Genomic DNA, 22781 nt, shown 5'->3' with positions numbered 1-22781 from the left:
TGGTAACATTCCCCCCCAAGAAGAACCTCAGGGGGAAAGGGAAGTGCGTTCATTCCCCAGGGTTTGTCTGTGGAGCCTTTCATTGGGGGCAACAGAAAAGATGCTGCAGGTGAAGCATCCTGAGGACAGGAATGGGGGGAACTCCCCAGGCTGACCCCCCCCCATGCTTTCCACCCCCAGAGGAGAAAGAAGGCTGGTGGTGCAAGTGGTGGGCACTGGCATGGGTGGGGGTCCGCAGGCAGGTGGCAAAGGGCTGACCTCCTTGAAAGGCCCTTGGTGCCGGTAAGCCTCCTGGATGCCAAGGCCATCCATGGTTCTGCAGAAGCCTCTGGCTAAGGAGTGGCCTGCAGGGAGTCCAAGTATAGCCAGTGCCAAGGTGCAGGGAGGGGAGGGTGCACACGGGGGCACCAGCCATGGGAGGGGTCCAGAGAGAGAAACCAGATGAGCTCCAGGCACAACTCTGGGGCAACCTCGCCCCACCCCAGCCTCTGCATCACAGAGAAGCTGGGCTGCCCCCCGGCCAACCTCCAAACAGTCCTGCTCCCCTGCCTGGCGTTCCAGACCTCTACTGTCAGGGCCAGACCCAAAGAGTGGGTACCCTAGGCCATCCAAAAATGTCACAGCCCTTCCAACTACTCTTTGCCAAATCTTTGCTCAACATTTACTTCAAGGAGGGGGGCCACTTTCAGGAGGAGCATGGGGTACCATGGGGATGCGCACACCAGCCCTCCAGCTTCTTCCGGGACTCAGGCCGCAAACAGCACACCACAGAGAGCAGGGCAGGGACCCCCTCCCTCCTTGGATGGCAATGGAGTGATGTGGACATGGGGGAGGGTTCCCTCAAACACTCATCCAAGCATTCATTCCAACTACTCTCTCTGTCAAGAGCGCCCACTTATTCTATTTTCTCCATCCTATGGCAGCCCCCAGGTTCTATATGTGCAGGTGTCTCCGAGGTTAGTACCTCACACTGTTCCCCAGACCCGTGGAACCCAGTCCAGCTAAACTTCTCCAATCATTTCATTCCTGCCCCAGCCTTGGTTCCTCTTAGTTCCTTTGGCTGTTATGGATTGAATTGTGTCTCCCTGCCCCCACCAAAAAAAATCGTATGTTGAAGTGCTAATCCCAGGGTGACCTTATTTGGAAATAGGGTTGTTGCAGATGTAATTAGTTAAATTAAGATGAGGTCACAATGGAGTACGGTGGACCCCTAATCCAATATGACTGGTGCTCTTATAAAGAAAGGGAAATTTGGACACAGACACGTGCACAGAGAGAAAACCTGTGTTAAGATGAAGGCAGAGGGCTTCCCTGGTGGCACAGTGGTTGAGAGTCTGCCTGCCAATGCAGGGGACACGGGTTCGAGCCCTGGTCGGGGAAGATCCCACATGCCGCGGAGCAACTGGGCCCGTGAGCCACAATTACTGAGCCTGTGCGTCTGGAGCCTGTGCTCTGCAACAAGAGAGGCCACGATAGTGAGAGGCCCGCGCACCACGATGAAGAGTGGCCCGCGCTTGCCGCAACTGGAGAAAGCCCTCGCACAGAAACGAAGACCCAACACAGCCATAAATAAATAAAAATTTTTTTTAAAAAATTAAAAAAAAAAGAAAGTAAAAGCTTTCATTGATTAAAAAAAGAAAAAGAAAAAGAAAAGATGAAGGCAGAGATCTACAAGCCAAAAATTGCCCAAAATTACCAGCAAACCACCAGAAATTAGGGGAGAGGCATGGGGTTCCTTCTTCCTCTCGGCCCTCAGAAGGAACCCCCGTGCAGACACCTTGATCTTAAACTTCAGCTTCCAGAACTGTATGACAATAACATTCCGTTGTTTAAGTCCCCAGACTGTGGTACAGTCAGCCCTTCGCATTGGCAGGTTCCAAGTCCATGGTTGGTTGAAGCCATGAATGTGGAATCTGCAGATACAGAGGGCTGACTGTAAGGAACCTGAGCGTCTGTGGATTTGGGTATTTGTTTCTCCCATTAACGCCATCCCCCTCTATGCCTGGCATCACACACACACCTCTTGGCTTACCTGCCTCACTTCCATCCCTCCACAGTCCAGGGCCTCGGCAGGACCTGTGGGCCCCCTCAAAGGGTCTGGCAAAGCCCAGCCTGTGACAAAAGCATCTAAGCCACCCACTCTTACTACCTAAGACTAAACCAAGACCAGAGAGGCCATTGGCCTCAGAGCGCCAGGGAACAAAGAGAAATGTAAAAGCCTTCAGTGACTTCCATCACCTGCTCCTCCAGCCTCAGCACCCCAGCCTGTCCCCCAGAGTATCTCCAACCCCAGTCTCTGCAACCCACTAGTTCTCTGAAGCCCACATCAAGTCCCACCTCACTACTCACCATCCTGATTGCTGTCTCCTCTGAAACCTACAAGATTTATAGTCTATGTCACACAATTCCAAATGTATTTATATACCATCTTACCTATTTTTCATGTTTGTCTCTTTCAGGGTTCTGTAAGTTCCTTAAGGACATGTAGCATAATAATTCTTGAGTAACATCCCCTCTCGCCCAGCACAAAGCTGAATGAGTGTTTAATGGACATTCATTGACTGTAGGGAAAAAATTGGGGGATTCTCTTTGTATGCACCATTCATTCAACAATTAATGTCTGGCTCTGTGCTAGGTCCTGGAAATTCAGAGATGAATAAAATATCTCTTACAAGGGTTTTACAAGCTGTGCGGACTTACAAAAGTTATTCATCCTCTCTGAGTATTAAATGAGGAGGATTGTATCTGTTTAACAGGACTATGGTGAAGATTAAATGAGATAATCCTCATTTAGGATTATCTGTTTAGGTTAGAGCCTGGCTCATGAACCCCTAATGAATATTAATAACTCATGTAATTACCTGATGAATCCATCACCTGTAGGTGTATGTATGTGGAGGGGTGGGGGGGGTCCCTACACATAGGGTTGAAAGCTAAATTTGAGAATTATTGGATGAGAGCCTATTAGATGAGAAGTGAACAGGCCTGGATAAGTCAAAGGGGAGAAACCAGATCCTCTAAGAGGTAAAATTTGCCTGGAAAGTACAAATATCAAAAAGAAAAAAAACAGAGAGAGAGATGGGCAAGGGCGAGGAGTGAGAGGGCAGCTCTGCATCCCTGAGGGACATCTGGGGAAGGGACAGGAAGCTGATTAAAACCCACCACCTAGTGCAAGCTGGGCACAGAGAGCCCACGGCCAGGACTAGAGGGAGGCAAGCAAGGCACCCAGGGCACAAAATCGAGGGCGGCCCCACCCTCCACCTTGTGCAAGCACAGGGTCGACACCTGAGAAGGAGCCTCCTTAAACTTTGTCCCCTGGGCTCCTTGCTTGCCTCCCCCAAGTCCCAGCCCTACAGCAGATGCCCCATCAAAACTTGCTCTGACCAGCAGAACTGTAGCGGTTCTGCCAGCGAAGCACAGACCCCAGGCGGTGGTCAGCTCAGCCCCTTCCTCCTCTCTAGGGCGCCCTCCATCTCCACCCTGTCCCCGCTAGGCACCGTCCCCCTCCAGAACCACCCCCCGCTAGATCCTCCAGTGCCTGTGATCCCCACCTCCTGGGGCTGTGCCTGTTTCTCCAGGCAGTCAAACAGAGGGCTTTGCCCCTGGGTAGGGGGAGAGTTGGATCAGCGGTGAGAGCCTTCGAACGTGCTCTTGAGATACAGCACGAAGTCAGGCTGTACTTTTCCTTGACCCAGTTTCATATCCTCAAGCTTCAGGCCTGCACCAGCATATGCAGGCAGCCCAGATCTGACCCCTTGAGGCACAGGAAAGAGGAAGGCTGGAGGGAAGACAGAGTATAGAGCAGTCCTGTCTACACCAGGCAGGACAAGGCAGGCCCAGCCTGGGCTCCTGCCTGCTGTGCAGTCACACAGAAAGCAACACGACAGTGCTGGGCAGCCTGTGCTAGGTACAGACAGCACAAGCGCTATGAATTCAAGCAGGGGAAGCGCACTGTGGGCTGAGAACAAAAGGAGAAGCAGGATTTGGACTGGCAGAGAGACAGTCAGGGAGGCATAGCAGGTGGAAACACAGTGTGGCTAAAGGCACAGAGTCAGGACAGACGTGAGGTGTATAAAAGACCCTTGGATGGCAGAAGCGATGTTCTCCTTTAAGAGTAGGGCTTCAGGTGATCCTTTTGGGGCTTGCAAGGTGGGTTGTTCTGTCTTCACTAAAGGGGTCAGGTATAGTGGGCTCCTCAAGTTTTTGGAAAAGTCACTTTAATAAAGCCTTGAGAACTCTGTTCTTTCAAAGAAAATAGTGGGGCTTCAGAAACAGGCTGATCATGGGGGTAAGACTTTTGTTTGGGGAGGGCATAGGGGATGGAGACATTCGAGGACTTCTATTTCTGGCAAAATGGCAGACTGAAAAACCCTCCGTGGCAGGTGCCCTTTCAGGAATGAAGGATTTCTTCCCCACCTTCTGGGGGTGCCCAGAGTTGACAGCCCCCAGCTCTCAGTTCCCTCTGGGAATTGCCTCATGCAAGAAGAGCCAACTTGGTCAAGACCAGCCTCTTCCAGAGGCAGCTGCATCCAATGACTGAAAATTCAACCCAGATGTACAAAGGCCCAGCCTCCTCACCCTGAGGAAGGCTCAACTCAGGGAATCCTACAGGGTGCCTAAGGCCTTTTCTGGGACTGCACTGCAGCTCAATTTCTCCCCCTGCTCAATCTTATTCCTTCTCCCTTCTTCAGGTGTTGATCCCAAGAGCACATCTTAATCAACTTTCTGCATTCTAGTCTCTGGCAAAGAGTCTGCTTTCCAGGGAACCCAATCTGCAACATCTCCCACTACAAAACACTAAAATACAACTAAAATACACATAATATGTGTAAAACTCCTTCTTAAGTGGATGAATAATATGGTAAGGAAATAGTAGATGAGTTCTAAAGCCAGTGGCTGTCCTTGGGGCATCGCTCAATCCCCATGATTCATGCTTCCCTTGCAATGGCAACAGGGCCTACCCAAGATGAAGATTCTCGTTAGAAACCTCTTCCTATAGCCAGGAAAACACAAATAATCCAAAGGCAAGACAGAAAAAAAAGCAAAGCAGAATACATAAAAAACACAAAATATGATGGTAGAAATAATATTCTAATATCATATGGTATTCATCAGTAATCACAATAAACGTAGATACACTAAGCTTTCCAGGTAAAAGATAAATATTGTCAGACTAGATATAAAAACTGTAACTATATGCTGGTTACATAGACATGGAATGAAAGACATGGAAATGTAGTAAAAAAGGATAGAGACAGTCATGACAAGCAAATACTAGCCAAATGAAAGCTGCTTCACTATATTAATATTAGACAACATCAGCTTTAAGGTTCAATGTATCAATATTACTAAAAATAAGCTCACTACACTTTAATAAAAGATTCAGTTCACTAGAAAGACAATTTGTCTAAACTAGTATGCATCCAATAACATCACTTCAATATGTATAAGGTAAAAGTTGGTAAGTTGATAAGGAGAAACTGATAAATCCACTATCACAGAGGAAGATTTCTATACACATCTTTTAGAAATTGACAGAACAACTGAGCCAAAAAACAAAAAAAATAAGGATACAGAAGATTGAAAAATTAAAAAAGACAACTTGATAGAAAAGACAAGTAAGAATACTGCACCTAACAATGAGAGAATCACATTTTTTTCAAGTACACACCTAATGTTGATGAAAATCAACCACATACTAGATCACAAAGAAAATCTCAACAAATCTCAAAGAATCAGCATTATAAATACCATATTCTCTTATTATCACAATGAATTTGGGTTAAAAATTCAAAAAGATAAATAAAGTAGTTGGAAATTTTAAAACATTTCTAAATTTATGAGCAAAAATAAATAAATCATGAGAGAAATTAGAAAATATTTGGAATTCAAGACAATGAAAGGGGCTTCCCTGGTGGCACAGTGGTTAAGAATCCGCCTGCCAATGCAGGGGACAGGGGTTCGATCCCTGGTCTGGGAAGATCCCACATGCCGTGGAGCAACTAGGGCCATGTGCCACAACTACTGAGCCTGCAAGCCACAACTACTGAGCCCACGCACCACAACTACTGAAGCCCACACACCTAGAGCCCTTGCTCCACAGCAAGAGAAGCCACCACAATGAGATGCCCATGCACCACAATGAAGAGTAGCCCCCACTCGCCGAAACTAGAGAAAGCCCACACACAGCAACAAAGACCCAACGCAGCCAAAAATTTTTTTAATGTATAAATACATAAAAAGTTTAAGACAATGAAAATACTTCTGGTAGTTACAAGCTGTATGACCTTGAACAAATTACTTAACTTCACTGTTCCTCAGTTTCCTCACCTATAAAATGAGAATAGTAATTGCATCTATTACTTGTTGTTAGAATTCAGTGTGGTAATATATAAACCACTTGGGCTGGTACCTGGCATATGGTAAATGCACTATAACACCAAATTGCTGTTATCATCATCATCATCCCAAAACATAGGGCTATAACTAAAGAATTATTTAGAGGAAATTTTACAACCTTAGAAGTTTACAATGGAAAATACTAAAGACTGAAAATTAAAGAGGTAAGCATCCAACTTAAGAAGTTAGAAAAATAATACTAGAATAAAAGCAAAGCATAAAAATTAATGAAATAGAAAGTAAAGATACAAGAGAGAAATCAGTGAAGCCCGAAGCTGGCCATTCAATAAAGATCAGTAAAAAAATAGAAAAAGAGACAAATAAACAATGTTAGGAATAAAAAAAGTGGCCAAAACTCAGCTGTAACAGAGAATATTATGAACTTTGTACGCATAAATCTGAAATCTTTTGAAAATTTTCTGTAAAAATAAAATTTGACAAAAAATGATTGAAGAAATATAAAAACCTGAACAGTCTTGAACCATTAAAGAAACAGAGTTAGTAATTTAATTCTAATAATCCGTAATTTAATTCTAAAATTCTAGTAATTTTAACAAGGAAAACATTAGGTGCTGGTGGCTATACAGGTGAATTCTACGAAGCTTTCAAAAAATAAATGTCAAACTTCCATAAACTGTTCCAGAAAACAGATAAAGAGGAAACATTCCCAACTCATTTTACAAGGCTGGTTTTAAAACTAGACAAAAATAGCGTTTAAAAAATTACATGCCAATATCATTCAAGAACATGAGATACAATATCCTAAATAAAAATATTAGTCAATAAAATCTCACATCATATAAAACAAATAATGTACCATGAACAGTATGGGTTTATCTCTAAAATTATAAGTTTAACATCTATTAGTACAATTTACCACATCAAAAGAGTAAAGGAGAAAAAGTCCATATCGTCCAATAGATGTAGAAAAAGCATCTGATTAAAATTAGTATCCAAACACAGTAAAACAACAAAACTTGTTAGCATACTCCGCAAGGGAACCTTCTTTACCCTACTAGAGGATATCTACAAAACAACAACAAACAAAACAAAACTAAGCACACAGACTCAATGGTGACATTTTACCACCAATTCCCTTAAAATCAGGATTAATGACACCATATAGAAAAATTAATTCAAAATGAATCAAAGACCTCAACATAAGAGCTAAAACTATAAAAACTCTTAGAAGAAAACATAGGTGTAAATCTTTGTGACATTGGATATTGTACCCAGGCAATGGTTTCTTAGATATGACACCTAAAGCACAAGCAACTAATGAAAACTGTAGATGAATTGGAATTCATCAGAATTAAAACTTTCATGCTGTAAAGGACATCATCAAGAAAGTGAAAGGCAACCCATAAAATGAGAGAAATATTTTTCAAATCATATGTCTGACAAGAGACTTATATTTGAAATCTATAAAGAACACCTAAAACTCAATAATGAAAAGACAAATCGTCCAATTTAAAAATGGGCAAAGAATATGAATAGGCATTTCTCCAAAGAATATATACAAATGGCCAATAATAAGCACACAAAAGATGCTCCACAGCCCCAGCCATCAGGGAAACACAAAATCAAACCCACAATGAAATACCACTTCAAAACCACTAAGATGACTGATCAAAAAGACAGATAATAATGAGTGTTTCCAAGGATGTGGTGAACTTGGAATCCTCATACACTGCTGGAGGGAATGTAAAATGGTATAACCACTTCAGAAAACAGCCTGGCAATTCCTCAAATGGTAAAACATAGAGTTACCATATGACCCAACAATTCCACTTGTAGGTATACACCTAAGAGAAATGAAAACGCATGTCCACAGAAAAACTTGTACACAAATGCTCATAGCAGTCTTATTCATAACAGCAAAAATGTGGAAAGAACCCAAAAATTCCATCATTAATGGATAAATAAAATATGGTATATCCATAAATTGAATATTACTCGTCAATAAACAGAAGCGAAGTACTGACTTGGGACTGACATATACACACTGCTATATTTAAAATAGATAACCAACAGGGACCTACTGTATAGCACGGGAAATTCTGCTCAATATTCTGTAATAACCTAAATAGCAAAAGAACTTGAAAAAGAATAGATACATGTATATGTATAATTGAATCACTTTGCTGTACACCCAAAACTAACACAACATTGTTAATCAACTACACTCCAATATAAAATAAAAATTAAAAAAGAAGAAATGAAGAACTGACACATGCTACAACATGGATGAACCTTGAAAATATGCTTAGTGAAATATGCCAGTCACATAGGACCACATATTGTATGTTTCCATTTATATGAAATGTCCAGAATAGACAAATCCATAGAGACAGATCAGTGTATTTATTCATTTCTAGAGCTGGGAGATATAGGGGTACTAGGGGGTGATGGCTAAGGGGTACAGGGTTTCTTTTGCAGGGTAAGGAAAATGTTCTAAAATTGATTGTGGTGAGGGATGCATAACTGTGTGAATATGCTAAGAGCCATTTAATTGTATACTTCAAATGGGTGAATTTTATGAATTTATAGATGGGTGGATTTATGAGTATATTTCAATATAGCTATTCTTTTTTAAAAAAAATATTTAAGGAAAAAAATCAGAATTAAGGCCAGGATATTCTCTATGACATTTTTATTGAACATGATATCAAAGGTCCTAATCAGCACAGTAAGATAAGAAAAGTAAATTAAGGTATAAGGGTTGTAATTTCATTCTTTTACATGTAGCTCTCCAGTTTTCCCAGCACCACTTATTGAAGAGGCTGTCTTTTCTCCATTGTACATTCTTGCCTCCTTTATCATAGATTAGGTGACCATATGTGCATGGGTTTATCTCTGGGCTTTCTATCCTGTTCCATTGGTCTATATTTCTGTTTTTTTGCCAGTACCATACTGTCTTGATTACTATAGCTTTGTAGTATAGTCTGAAGGCAGGGATCCTGATTCCTCCAGCTCCATTTTTCTTTCTCAAGATTGTTTTGGCTATTCAGGGTCTTTTGTGTTTCCATACGAATTGTAAAATTTTCTGTTCTAGTTCTGTGAAAAATGTCATTGGTAATTTAATAGAGATTGCTTTGAATCTGTAGATTGCTTTGGGTAGTATAGCCATTTTCACAATATTGATTCTTCCAATCCAAGAACATGGTATATCTCTCCATGTGTTTTTGTCATCTTTGATTTCTTTCATCAGCATCTTATAGTTTTCTGCGTACAGGTCTTTTGCCTCCTTAGGTAGGTTTATTCCTAGGTATTTTATTATTTTTGTTGCAATGGTAAATGGGATTATTTCCTTAATTTCTCTTTCTCATCTTTCATTGTTAGTGTATAGGAATGCAAGAGATTTCTGTGTATTAATTTTGTATTCTGTGACTTTACTAAATTCACTGATGAGCTCTAATAGTTTTCTGGTGGCATCTTCAGGATTTCTATGTATAGTATCATGTCATCTGCAAACAGTGACAGTTTTACTTCACTCCCTAAAACCATACACAAAAATAAACTCAAAATGGATAAAAGACCTGAATGTAAGGTCAGACACTATAAAACCTCTTAGAAGAAAACATAGGCAGAACACTCTTTGACGTAAATCGCAGCAGGATCTTTTTTGACCCACTTCCCAGAGTAATGAAAATAAAAATAAAAGTTAACAAATGGGACCTAATTAAATTTAAAAGTTTTTGCACAGCAAAGGAAACCATAAACAAGACGAAAAGACAACACTCAGAATGGGAGAAAATATTTGCAAACGAAGCAACTGACAAAGGATTAATCTCCAAAATATACAAACAGCTCATGCAGCTCAATATCAAAAAAAAAAAAAAAAAACCCAATCAAATAATGGGTGGAAGACCTAAACAGACATTTCTCCAAAGAAGACATACAGATGGCCAAGAAACACATGAAAAGATGGTCAACATCACTAATTATTAGAGAAATGCAAATCAAAACTGCAGTGAGGTATCACCTTACACCAGTCAGAATGGCCATCATCAAAAAATCTACAAACAATAAATGCTGGAGAGGGTGTGGAGAAAAGGGAACCCTCTTATACTGTTGGTGGGAATGTAAATTGGTGCAGCCACTATGGAAAACAGTACGGAGGTTCCTTAAAAAACTAAAAATAGAACTACCATATGACCCAGCAGTCCCACTACTGGACATATACCATATTCAAAAAGACACATGCACCCTAATGTTCATAGCAGCACTATTTACAATAGCCAGGACATGGAAGCAACCTAAATGTCCATCAACAGAGGAATGGATAAAGAAGATGTGGTACATATATATAATGGAATATTACTCAGCCATAAAAAGGAACGAAATTGGGTCATTTGTAGAGATGTGGATGGACCTAGAGACTGTCATACAGAGTGAAGTAAGCCAGAAAGAGAAAAACAAATATATATTAACACATATGTGGAATCTAGAAAAATGGTATAGATGATCTTGTTTGCAAAACAGAAATAGAGACACAGACATAGAGAACAAACGTATGGACACCAAGGAGGGAAAGGGGGGGGATGAATTCAGAGATTGGGATTGACATATATACACTATTGATACTATGTATACAATAAATAACTAATGAGAACCTACTGTATAGCTCAGGGAACTCTACTCAGTGCTGTGTGGTGACCTAAATGAGAAGGAAATCCAAAAAAGAGGGGATATATGTATACATATAGCTGATTCACTTTGCTGTACAGTAGAAACTAACACAGCATTGTAGAGCAACTATACTCCAATAAAAATTAATTTTTTTAAAAAAGGTATGATGGTTGTAATGAAAGGGGAAAAAAAGTCTACAAAGAAATCCCAGAAGACTGTACAGATAAATTATTATTATTATGTGTTGATTATTATTATTATCCTCAAGCTTGCTGATTATAAAATCAATATACAAAGAAATCAAATTTATTTTTTATACTAGCTACAAATGGTTAGAAAATATAATTTTTTAAAGATTTTTTTTTACAATAGCAGTAAAAACTATGCAGCTAGAGATAAATCTAACAAAAAATGTTCAAATTATAAAGCTCCACTGAGAGACAGTGAAGGAGGGCATTCAAGGCCCATGCCTATCTAGTCATCCTCTGAGATTAAGTTTAAAAGGCAGGTTGCGACCAGATCACACAATGTCCTTTCTACCTTAAAAAAAACAAACAAAAGAACAGAAACATTGCCCTTTCCCTGCCCCTCTGTTAAAGTATGAGTAACTGAAGTCCTTAACACTCCAGGGATATGAGTTTATGTGAAGATTTTAGCACTAACGAAGGGAATTTGGAGCAGTGGAGGGCTCAAAGGAAGAGGGGACAATTTCCATGCCCTCATTCTAGAAAATCCTTCTTTTGGCCCTGTCCCCAACATTCACCCCAAGACCTCCCTTGCCTCTAGTGCCAAACCCCGACTGGCCCTTTCATACCTGATCCCTCTGCAGTGCAAGTCACAGGTGCCCACTCTCAGCCTGGTGCCCTTATCCCTAGTTTCCTCAACACCTCCATCTCCTCCCTCCCCTGCACCTCTCTGCGGCCACAGCTTCCGGCCAGCTCTCCTCTCTCAAGCCCTTAGGTGCAGGCACCCCTCGAGGCTCTCCTCTGTGCCCCTCCCTGCCCATCTTCATCTTTCACTCTGCTCTCTCCTGGGTGATTTCATACAATTCCATCACACAGGCCAGTGTTTTTCTAACTAAGGGTTTCAACCAACAGATTATAAAATCAATTCAGGGGTTTGCCCCCAGAATTTTTAAAAAAAATTACTGCAGTAAAATATACATAACATAAAATTTACCATTTTAACTGTTTTAAGTGTACAGTCCAGCAAAATTAAGCACAACCATATTGTTGTGCAACCATCATCATCTTCTATCTCCAAAATTTTTCATCTTCCCAAACTGAAACTCTGTACTCCTTAAACACTTACTCCCTATTCCTCCACCCTGCAGCCCTTGGCAACCATTCTGCTTTTTGTCTCTATAAATTTGACTACTCATATAAGTACAACCATACAATATTAGTCCTTTTGTGACTGGCTTATTTCACTTAGCATAACATCTTCAAGGTTCGTCCATGCTGTAGCATGCATTAGAATGTCCTTTTTGTACAGTAGAAACTAACACACTTTGTAAAACAACTATAACACAATAAAAATTTTAAAAAAAGAATTTCCTTTTTAAGGCTGAATTTATGTTTTAAATGAAGTGAAACAGAATTATTTAATGAAGTAGAATAGAAAATATTAAAGTGAATTTCTCATAATAAGGCCAAATATTCTTTCACAAAATGCAGTTGGATGTGTATGTGAGTGTGCCCTAGATCTCTGGGTATAACATATTTCTTAACTGCGGATAACAATCATAAAAGTTGGAAAAATGCTGATTTTGATGCTTGGCGACTCCAAAATCTCCATTGTTAGTCTGGCTCTGGTCCACCCACAGTTCCCGAGCTCCTTTTCAATGAGCTGCTGGAGAGTTCCAAGTGGATTGCCTTGCAGTGTCTGAGCAGATCTAGACTCGAACTTGTTACCCTCTTTGCTCCAGACAAGCTCCTTCTCACATATTTCCCACTTAGTTCTCCATCACCCGGCCCAGCCTGCCTCACCCTGCCCCACCCTGCCCCCCAGTTATATATGAGGTATGAAGAATTACTCAAGTCTCCGTTGCACCTTTCTACCGTTGTTCAATCTGGGTATCTTCCCCCATCCTTCCACATTCCCATGTTCTTAGGGGTCATTCCCCTTTCCTTAAGACTTCCTTCAAATGCCTCCCTGCACCTTGAAGATACCCTGATTCACTATGGCTCCCTCCACATCCTTAGAGTTCCTTGTCCACACCTCCAGTGTGGCTTGTGTATGTGTTATGTGTCCTTCTGTCTTCCCCATAGACTGTGAGCTCCCGAGAACCCTGGGCTGTGTCTGTCTTGCACACCATTGTGGTGTTCAGCGTGTAGGAAATCTTCGTTAAGGATTTGTTCAATCAAGAACAGATGTGGATCCAAGAAGCACCAAGGGCAAACTTCACAGCTCTGTTTCTTGCCTTTCCCTCCTAATCCACATACAGCGCACCTTCTCCTGTAGAGACCCTGAGCCCGCTAAGCCACCTGCGCTGCCCCACCTTCCTCCTCTCCTCCTCCCTCCTCCTCCCCTCCATCTCCCCTCCACTCCCTTTCCCGGAAGTGTCCCCTGTACAGCACAGGGAGAAGCCAGGGGCCCAAAGAAAGAATGCAGACTGACTCACACCCCCACTTCCTTCTGGTGTAATCTGTCCCTGATTCTCACCGGAACAGCTGGCCCTCTTTGTGCCCCTGAGCTCTTTGTGTCACATCAAACAATGAAGGCTCTGCCGAATGCATCCACACAGCTCAGCACAGAAGCAAAGAATGGACAAATGAATCCCTGGCTCCAAAGTAGACCTGCCCCCAGCACCACGTTCTCACTTCTGACCAGGCTGTGACAACAGCCTCCCCTTCTCTCCCTTTCTCTACCCCTTCCTTAAAAGGCTTTGATCACATCCCTACTCTACTCAAGGATCACATGTGGCTCCCTATGGCCTAATGAACCAAGTTCCAACTGTCCTTCCCAATCTGCAAAGCACTTCACTGAAGCCGCTGACCCAATATTACGTTTGTCCCCTCCTTCCCTACACTCCCCCTTACGCCAGTTGGATCCACGTCTTCACTATGTCCCTGTGATCACTACCCCTGCCCGTGTGCACGCACACACCACTTTCAATCGTTTCTTCATTACCCAGTATTTTGAGAACCTACTGTGTGCCAGGCACCATATTTGGCACTCAGGGTACAGCTGCGGACAAAACAGACTGAACCCCTACCTCATGGAATTTTCATCTAGAGTAGGGTTCCCCCCCCCCCAGCACTGCTGACATTTGGGACTGGATAAGTCTTTTGTCATGGACGGGCCATGCATTGCAGCATCTTTAGCCCTATCCCTGCCCTCAGCCTGCGAGATGTCAGATGCTCTCCTCTCCCCACTGTGACAAGCAAAAGTGTCTCCAGGCATTGCCTGGGGAACAACACTGCCCTCTATTGACAACCACGGACCTAGAGCAGCAGAGAGGACTTGTTACAAATCATCTGAGGAGCTTGTTTAAAAAAGCAGGTTACTGGATCCCACCGCCAGAGAGGGGCCCGGGAATCTGCATTTCAATGGCCATGCAGGTGACTCTGATGCAGGCTGTTCCAGGACATCTGCTGGAGGAACACTCAAGTGTTTCTACACAGGAGACAGACCAATAATCCCATCAAGTCGATTCATTACAGTGATGAGATGTGTAGGAAACAAGATAGGGGAGCAGGTGCTATTCGTGCTCCGATGTGGCAGCCGCAACCTGGTTCAAGGTCAGGACAGCCTCCAGAAGCAGCTAACCAAAGGTTAAGCCAAGTGCAACAGCACAGGTAGGGTCAACCTGGGAGAGGTGCGAGGAGGCAGTGCCACATCTCCTCACCTTTGCTCCTGAGCTCTTCGGTTCCTGATGTGCACTTCCGCTCACCTGCCCAAAGCTTCTCCTTCCTTCACGGGCCCACTCAGGTCAAGCCTTCTCCGGGCAGTCTTCCCTAACAGCTCCAGCCCAGTGGTGCCTCCCGCCTTAAACATTTCAACGCTCATTCCTATCTCATTTGTGGCCGTTGTGTTTCCCCAAGTAGACATCAAGCCCCCTGGACACCAGGACCACATCATCTTCTTTAAAGACCCCATGATGCCCTGCCAGGATTGAATACATGCAACTTTTGCTTGCTTGATTGGATTTATCCAGTCCCTGGAGTGAGGCCTGTGAGGTGGCCTCTGAGACTGAGGGGCTCAGGGTCTCTGTGTGAGAGGATGGGATGCAACTGGTATGCCCGCTGAACTCCGGGCAGCCGGCGCATCCACCCAAGATCAGGGAGGGCCTGCCGGGGCAAGCACTCGGAAGCTGAGCTGCCGTTTGCCGTGGGCACGGATATTCTCCCACTGTTGACGAGGCGGCAATGATCCCGGCAGCCTCAGCAGCTCTGGGTAGGTGCCAGCAGGGGGTAGGAGCCCAGAGCCATCCTGCTGAGGAGCAAGTGCAGCAAGCAGGCCATTTGGGGCCCAGCAGGGTCATCTCTGGGGGGCAGCAGGCCCAATGGGCTCCAGCAAGCCGGGAGACTCTCTGAAAATGTCCTTTAAAGATACCAGCACCAGGCAGAGCTCGTCAGCTGCCCTCAACCAGAGAAAAACGCTCTCCGGGAAGTTCAGGAGCAGTGGCTGGTTGGAAACAAATGTCCTGGCCAAGGGGCCTCATCCTACCCAGCTCTGGGACATGGAGCGGAAAATGGCCTAACTGCTTGGCTTTCCTTCTGTGAGCCAAGGCCCGGCAGCAATGTCACTCTCCCATCCCTGACTGCCGCCCAGACTAGGGGCACAAATGACTGATGTGGAATCCAAAGGATGAAAAGAGAACAACTGTTTTATTATTTAGAAGTTTAGAGAAGACGGGATGTTTATATAGCTAGCCAGGCATTTTGTTTTCTATCAGCCTCGCCGGGGAGGGGCAGCGAGAGTAGGAAGACAACTGACAGCAAAGGAAAAACCTCCAGCAGAAAAGAGAGGCGGGTTCTTTCCAAAAGAGGCTCTAAAATGGGAGGATCCTAGGGCAGCCCTCTCCCCAAGCCCTGAAACCAGGCAGAGTAACCCGACGCTGTTCCCCTCAGCCAGCAGGGCAGGCAGAAGAAAACGGTTGGCATTTCCGTATATTTTCCGCACACACAGGGACTGAGGCTGGGCCCGAGTTTCTGAGTGACACCTCCTACTGCTCTATCTCTTAATGGAGTTTGCCCGTGGATGAGGTGGGGTGGGAGGAGAGCCCAGGAGGGGAGAGTTAACTTCTGCTGCAGCTCTGACCTTCTGCGTAAGGATGAGAAAGAACCATCTGTTTCAGAGGGATCAGGTTGTGAGTTTCACAGATCCAGTGGTTACTGGTTTATAAGGATTCACTATCTCTGTCGCGTCGTCCTAGTCCATTATCCCCCCAACCTAACCCGGCACTCCTGCGGGGAACAATATGCTTTTTCCCCTAAGGGCCCCCACAAAAGTTCAGGACTAGAGTGGTAACCCTATCCGATTTTGAGCCCTCCACACCCGGCAGCCTCCCCTCCAACCAAGTGGCCATGGCGCTGTAGATTTGGGGACACCGATTTGACCCCTGCGGCCGCTCAGGGCATTCACATGGATTTATCGTCAGCTTGGCCGCTCCGAACTCCAACCTGTCCCGCATTTTTCACAACAGAACAAAGTTGTTGGGCGCCTCCGGCCAGCGCTGGGCAGGCGTTCTCCTCTAGCTGGGAGGAGAGATGCGCTTCGGAGCGCGGTGACCCGAACCTAACGCGGCGGTGCTCGAGGCTAAATGCAGACCCCACGGTCGCTCACCCCGGGGACGCCGAGGCGGATGCTGCGGCCGCCACCTGGGGACTCACCCGCGGGCTCCGCGCACCCCGACCCGCGCTCGGACTTTCTTACCTCTTGATGTAGTTCCTGCCATACAAGATCTGTTGCAGCAAGGTCACCAAGGCGAAGGCGCAGATGAAGATGAAGAGCAAAGTTCGGTTCCCCAACAAATCCCGGTTCGCCGAGGGGTCTGCGTAGCGCATCCTGGCGGCCGCTCGCGCACAGCGGGGCGCGGCGTGCGCCAGGCGCCTGGGGGCCCCCGCAATCACGCGCGGGGCTGCGGGGCCCCCGGGGGCGCGCGGCCCACCAGGCGCCTCTCCGCGCGGTCAGGAGGATGGGGGACTTCTCCGGGCAAAGTTTCCTGCTGGCGAAGCCGTAGCAGGGGCATCCGAGCATCGCCCGCGGCGGGGCGGCTGGCAGAACAGGGCAGGCCTCTGGGAACTCGACAGCGGCCCCGAGCCTTCCCTCCGGATGCCTTTCCCTCCCGGCGTCCGCGCCCGGCAGCCTCCGATTTCCCTGCGGAGAGGCGACGCCAGGTGCCCTGAGCGCGGGCGGCCCCTCCTGCCGAGGTGGCGGCCAATGGGGAGCGGGGCACGGGCAAGGTCCGCCTGTGCGCCCGAGAGCGCCGCACACCGCCCCCTCCGGCCGGGCTCCAGATCGGTCTTCGAGCGCAGTGCCCGGCCCTGGCGGGCCACGTCCGATCCCCGGGCCCGCAGCGAGGGAGCGCGAAGGTCGGCCTTCAGTTCTGCAGATGGGAGGTAGGGGACAAAACACCCGGACAGTCTGGTTGAAGACAGGCTGGCGATGGAAAGGGTGAGGGGTGGAGCTGAAAACGCCGGGTTTGAATCGTGGAATTTAAAAAGGAGGCAGGAAGGGAAACCGCGGCTGCAGAGCTGGGCTGGCTGGAGGGGAGCATTTGCATGCGGCGCGCAAGGCACCGAGTCACCGCCGCGGCCGCGTCCTCGCGCTCTCGGGGAGATTTCTCCGGAGAAAGCGGAGCAAGGTCAGCCGGGTAGCCCTTCAAGGACGGAGCGCGCGGCTCCTGCATGCTGATGGCCTGCGGGATCGCCCGCCCGCGTCCCGGGCGCCCCACTCCAGCAGGGAGGAGATTCAGGGGCTCTCCGCCAGGGCCACAGGCCTCCTCCCACTCTCCAGCCGCAGCTCCCGCTTGTTCGTCAAAGAAAGACCTCATTGTCACCGAGACACTGGGACCTTGTCTCATCCTTGGAACCACTCATAAATCTTAGGTCAGGCAGCTGGCCGCCTTCGGGAGCCACTGTCCCCCAAACCTTTAGTAAGTCACTGTCTAGAAAGGTCTGTGCGTCAAGGGTGCACACCAGGGAAAAATAAACAGAAATGCAATGCCAAAGCCGTACCGCATCAGAAATCCTAACCCCGAACTGTGCTCCCCCCTCCTCCCCTCCCCCCGCACCCCACCCCGCACGCCCAGCCACAGCCCTGGCAGCCTGGCGCTGCGAGTCTCCACCGCCTGGGAGTCACGTGCCCCCGGCGGTCACCAAGTAGCCCTCACTGGATGATTCTAGGGCGCCCCTTCCCAGGGCCCTCCAGCCAGTCAGGGAGGTTCTAGAGTCAGGTCGGGGCTTCAACTTGGAACTTGACTGGAACTCGAATCTCTCAGCAAGAAAAAGAACTTTGACGGTGAAGTGCCCAGACTCCAATATTCTGGTCTCGGCATTTAATAGTTTGCTCTTTGAACTGAAAAGACCAAAGAACACATGGTTAAATCTCATGATTAGGGTTCCACCAATGTCTTGGAATTCATGCTAATTTACAAGGTGAAAGTGGACCCTGTGCTATCTATGTATCAAATGCATATTATCCATGAGGTTGCCAGTAGGCGTTTTAGCCAACGAAAGAAATAATACATAAACATTTAGATGGTCCATTATTATTATAATCCCCACATTTGATCGGTGTCTTGCACATCAAAGTGCTTGCTTTTGCATATACTAATGAGTTAGCACCTCCTAGGCTCCGGCTAACCCAGTCTACAGTCAATAGGTTCAAAGCTCAAAGACTGGAATCCAAGAGGTAGCTCTTTCTCCCACACCCACAGGCAGGGTTGGCTTCCAGCAAGTGGGACCAGTGCCATAACCCACACCCTCAGCCTTGGCTTAACGTTCCACTCTTACTGTCTTCAAATTCTCAATTTTTGAACAAGGAGGCCCAGTACTTCACTTTGCAATGTGCCACATAAATTATGTAGCAGGTCCAGCACGCAGGCTCAAGTTAACAGAGTCCTAGCTCTTCACTTAGTTGGCCCTTGCCCGCAGTGTGCATAAGGTATATCACCATCACGCCAGGCAAGACACTCTCTTGTTTCCTTTCCTTTCCTGCTTATTCTCCACTCACATCAGGTACCGACACTTATAGCTGTCTTTGGATGCATGCTTCCCTGGAAAAACCAAACGAGTCTATTTTAAAATAATAAATCCAAATTATTCTAAAAATGTACAGCTTGCTGAGTTTTCACAAGTTAAATACACCATGTAATCGGCGCACACAGATCAAGAAACAAAAACATTATCAGTCCCCCAGAATCTCCTCCTGCAGCTTTCTAGTTACTACACACTCAAGAATAACCACCATTTGACTTCTAACACCAAAGATCAGTGCTTCCTTTTCTTGCATTTTATGGAAGCTGGAAATGGAATCATACATTATATGTTCTTTCATGTCTGACTGCCTTTGCCCACCATTGACTGTGAGATTCATCCCTGTTGTGTGGTAGGCAGAATTCTAAGATGGCCCCCAAGATTCCTCATTCTCTCTTGTACTCACAGCCTCTCCCAGTTATTCAATTGAACATTAATCTAGGTACTGCTGTAAAGGCATTTTGCAGATGTAATTAAGACCCAAATCAGTTGGCTTTAAGGTATGGAGATTGTTCTCAGTGGACCTGATCACATGAGCCCTGAAAAAGGATGGGGCTTTTTCTGTTGAAAGGGAAATGAAGTATGAGAGGAATTGACACAAGGGAAATTCTTCATTGTTGGTTTTGAAGATTGAAGGGTTCACATGGATACAGATGGCCTCTAGGAGCTGACATTGGCTCCTGGTGACAGGCAGCAAGGAAGTAGGGACCTCAGTCCTCCAGTCACAAAAAAGGGCCCGAATTCTGCTAACAACCCAAATGAACTTGGAAGAGAATCCTGAGCTTCAGCACCTACACCGTAACTTCAGCCTGTGAGGCCCTCAGCAGAAAACCCAGCTACACCAGGCCCAGATTTAAGACTAGCACAACTGTGAGCTGGTAAGTGTGTGTTGATTTCAGCTGCTAAGTTTGTGGTAATTTGTTTCACAGCAACAGAAAACTAATGCCTTGTGTGTTAGAGTTCAGTTTATAGTATGCCATTGTTGGACTGTAGTGCAACTTGTTTATCCATTCTCCTGTTGACGGACGTCTGCGTAGTTGCAGCCATGAACGTTCCAGTGCATGTCTTTTGGTGAATAAATGCGTGCGTATCTGTTGGCTATCAGGATTTAGAAGTGAAACTGCTGGGGCATGGAGTACTTATGCTCAGCTTTAGTGACTACTGCTAAACAGTTTCCAAAGGGATAAGTTATTTTTTCATAGGTAATTTATTCAGACTTGCCATGACCAAATAAGGAACTGGTCCCATCCTAGCTGATACTAACTAGCTAATCTAATAGCAAAAAGCCCACCAAGCCAAGAGCCAAAATAGTCAAGAGAAAATAACAGCTTTAAACCCTGGATACTGTCTCTCCTCAATGGCCTGGTCACCTGCATGAATCAGCAGTGAAGAATATTGATGCTGGCATTAGCCATAGATAGAATCTCGTGGCAGTATAGTGGGCCCTCCATATCCACAGGTTCCACATCCTCAGACTCAACCCACCAGGGATTAAAAATATTTGGAAAAAAATCCAAACTCCAGAAAGTTCCAAAAAGCAAAATTTGAATTTGCTGTGTACCAGCAATTATTTACATAGCATTTAAACTGTATTTACAAATGTTTACATAGCATTTACATTGTAGTAGGTAATATAAGTAATCTAGAGATGTGCATAGGTTTTATGCAAATACTATGCTATTTTATGTAAGGGACTTGAGCACTGGTGGATTTTGGTGTCCACTGGGGCCCTGGAACTTACATATGGGAGGTATTTGGATCGCCTGATACTCTGCAGATGATTAGCAATAGTCCAGATCTCTGCTGACACTGCTCTTCTGATCCTAATGGCATTTTAAACCTGTCTCCACAGGAAGTCAAAGAAGTGTCTTTCACATACACACAATCGCAAGCATCTATGATGGAGTCAAGAGACTGAAGATCTTGAAACATGGAGGTCTGCAGTCCCTGTTGTTTCTATTAATGGAAACATGGTTCTGTTTTAAGCCAAATTGATCTTATGATTGTAGAATTGCAGCAAATACTCAGAAGGCCTTGCAAACAAAAGAGTAAACACATGGAGAACTGGTCCCTCTGCCAGATTCAGCGAACACCATTTTTATATCCTAATTGCCGGGAATGGGGACAGCTGCATCATTGTTTAAAACACACACTCATGCACAATTAAGCCAAGAATAAATGTCAACACTGGCACAATCTGCTAAATAACTGATAACTGATGGGCATTACTCATGCTGTGAGCGTTGTCTCCAATAGAAAATGGAAAGATTCCTATTTGGAAAAGATCTTAGAGGTTTCTACTGGTTTAAGAAAGCTGGGTTTACCAAGGGGGAAACGGGGGTGGTGGGATGAATTGGGAGATTGGGATTGACATATATATATACTATTGATACTATGTATGAAATAGATACTAATGAGAACCTACTGTAAAGCTCAGGGAACTCTACTCCGTGCTCTGCGGTGACCTAAATGGGAAGGGAATCCAAAAAAGGGGGGATATATGTATACGTATAGCTGATTCACTTTTCTGTACAGTAGAAACTAACATAGCATTATAAAGCAACTATACGCCAATAAAAATTTTTTTAAAATACATCCACTATAAAAAAAAAAGTCCCTTATCAGATATATAATTTGCAAAACTTTTCTCCTGTTGTATGGGTTGTCTTTTTACTTTCTTGATTTTTTTCCTTTAAAACAAAAGGTTTTTAATTTTGATGAAAAAAAGAAAAGAAAGCTGGGTTTTATAACAAACGTCACAACTGCAGCCTGCCAGATTATGTAAGTGGCATTCCACCCATGTGTTCAAGGAGTTTGTGACAAGAACATGCCGTTCTTGTGCATCTTTATATTTGTATGAACAAGGCAGATTTGTGGTTTGGGGACACTTTGGGATGAAGGTGTCTTGTGGCCACTGACTAGAAATGCCCAGGGATGGCCTCGTAATCCAGAGAGCCAGGGTTTGCCACTTGCATGGGCAGCTTCAGACACTGGACTCTGTGACATCAGTCTTGTTTTCAATAAATTATTATTGTAGACTGTAAGTATAACTTAAACTCCTTGTTCAGTTCCCTTATGAAGTACGAATTTTGTTCTAAATAATTTATGAAATAATCTTGAACATGGATATGAAGTCACCTTTTGGCCTTCACATCTCCAACCTGAGAAACATCCTTCTTCTGTCTCAGCACCACCTCCCAGGTGTCAACTGAAAGAAAAATGCACAACATAAAGTTGTGAGTTAAGTTTTATTCGGGGACCTTACTGAGGACTACAGCCCAGGAGACAGCCTCTCAGACAGCTCTGAGGAACTATGCCAAAGAGGTAAAGGAGGAGCCAGGATACATGAATTTTTTTTTACTGGAATAAACATATAGTCAAACATCAAAAGATGATTGCTAATCACAAAGAACGGACATTTCAAGTTAACGATTTTAGTGCTTTTCTATGTATGGGAAGATGCAAGAATCTGGGATCACTTGAAAATTTTCTTTAGATACACATCTTAACTATCTAGGCGCCAGTATATCCAAAGCACAGAATGCT

General features: G+C 45.0%; 1 protein-coding gene and 1 long non-coding RNA gene across 4 annotated transcripts in view; one reads left to right on the top strand and one right to left on the bottom strand.

Moving 5' to 3' along the window:
- ST8SIA5 (ST8 alpha-N-acetyl-neuraminide alpha-2,8-sialyltransferase 5) overlaps positions 1–17363 on the bottom strand; it is a 67223-nt gene extending 49860 nt beyond the window's left edge. For 2 of the 3 annotated variants that reach the window (XM_082416629.1, XM_082416630.1), the window contains exon 1: positions 16912–17361. In XM_082416629.1, coding sequence (XP_082272755.1) covers positions 16912–17042 — 131 coding nt within the window. In that variant the 5' untranslated portion in view covers positions 17043–17361. Of the gene's footprint in view, positions 1–16911 lie in introns of all 3 variants that reach the window. The other variant, XM_082416631.1, reaches the window with a different exon arrangement.
- Positions 17364–17472: 109 nt separating this feature from the next.
- On the top strand, positions 17473–22279 carry LOC309639443. The gene is made up of 3 exons (XR_014251646.1): positions 17473–17597; positions 19865–20113; positions 21088–22279. It is a non-coding gene; the product is annotated as an uncharacterized lncRNA (long non-coding RNA).
- The last annotated feature ends 502 nt before the right edge of the window (positions 22280–22781 follow it).

Source organism: Balaenoptera physalus (genome assembly GCF_965194825.1).
Source record: "Balaenoptera physalus genome assembly, chromosome: 12".
Classification (NCBI taxonomy): Eukaryota; Metazoa; Chordata; class Mammalia; order Artiodactyla; family Balaenopteridae; genus Balaenoptera; species Balaenoptera physalus.
This window is presented reverse-complemented; position numbering and strand designations above follow the sequence as displayed.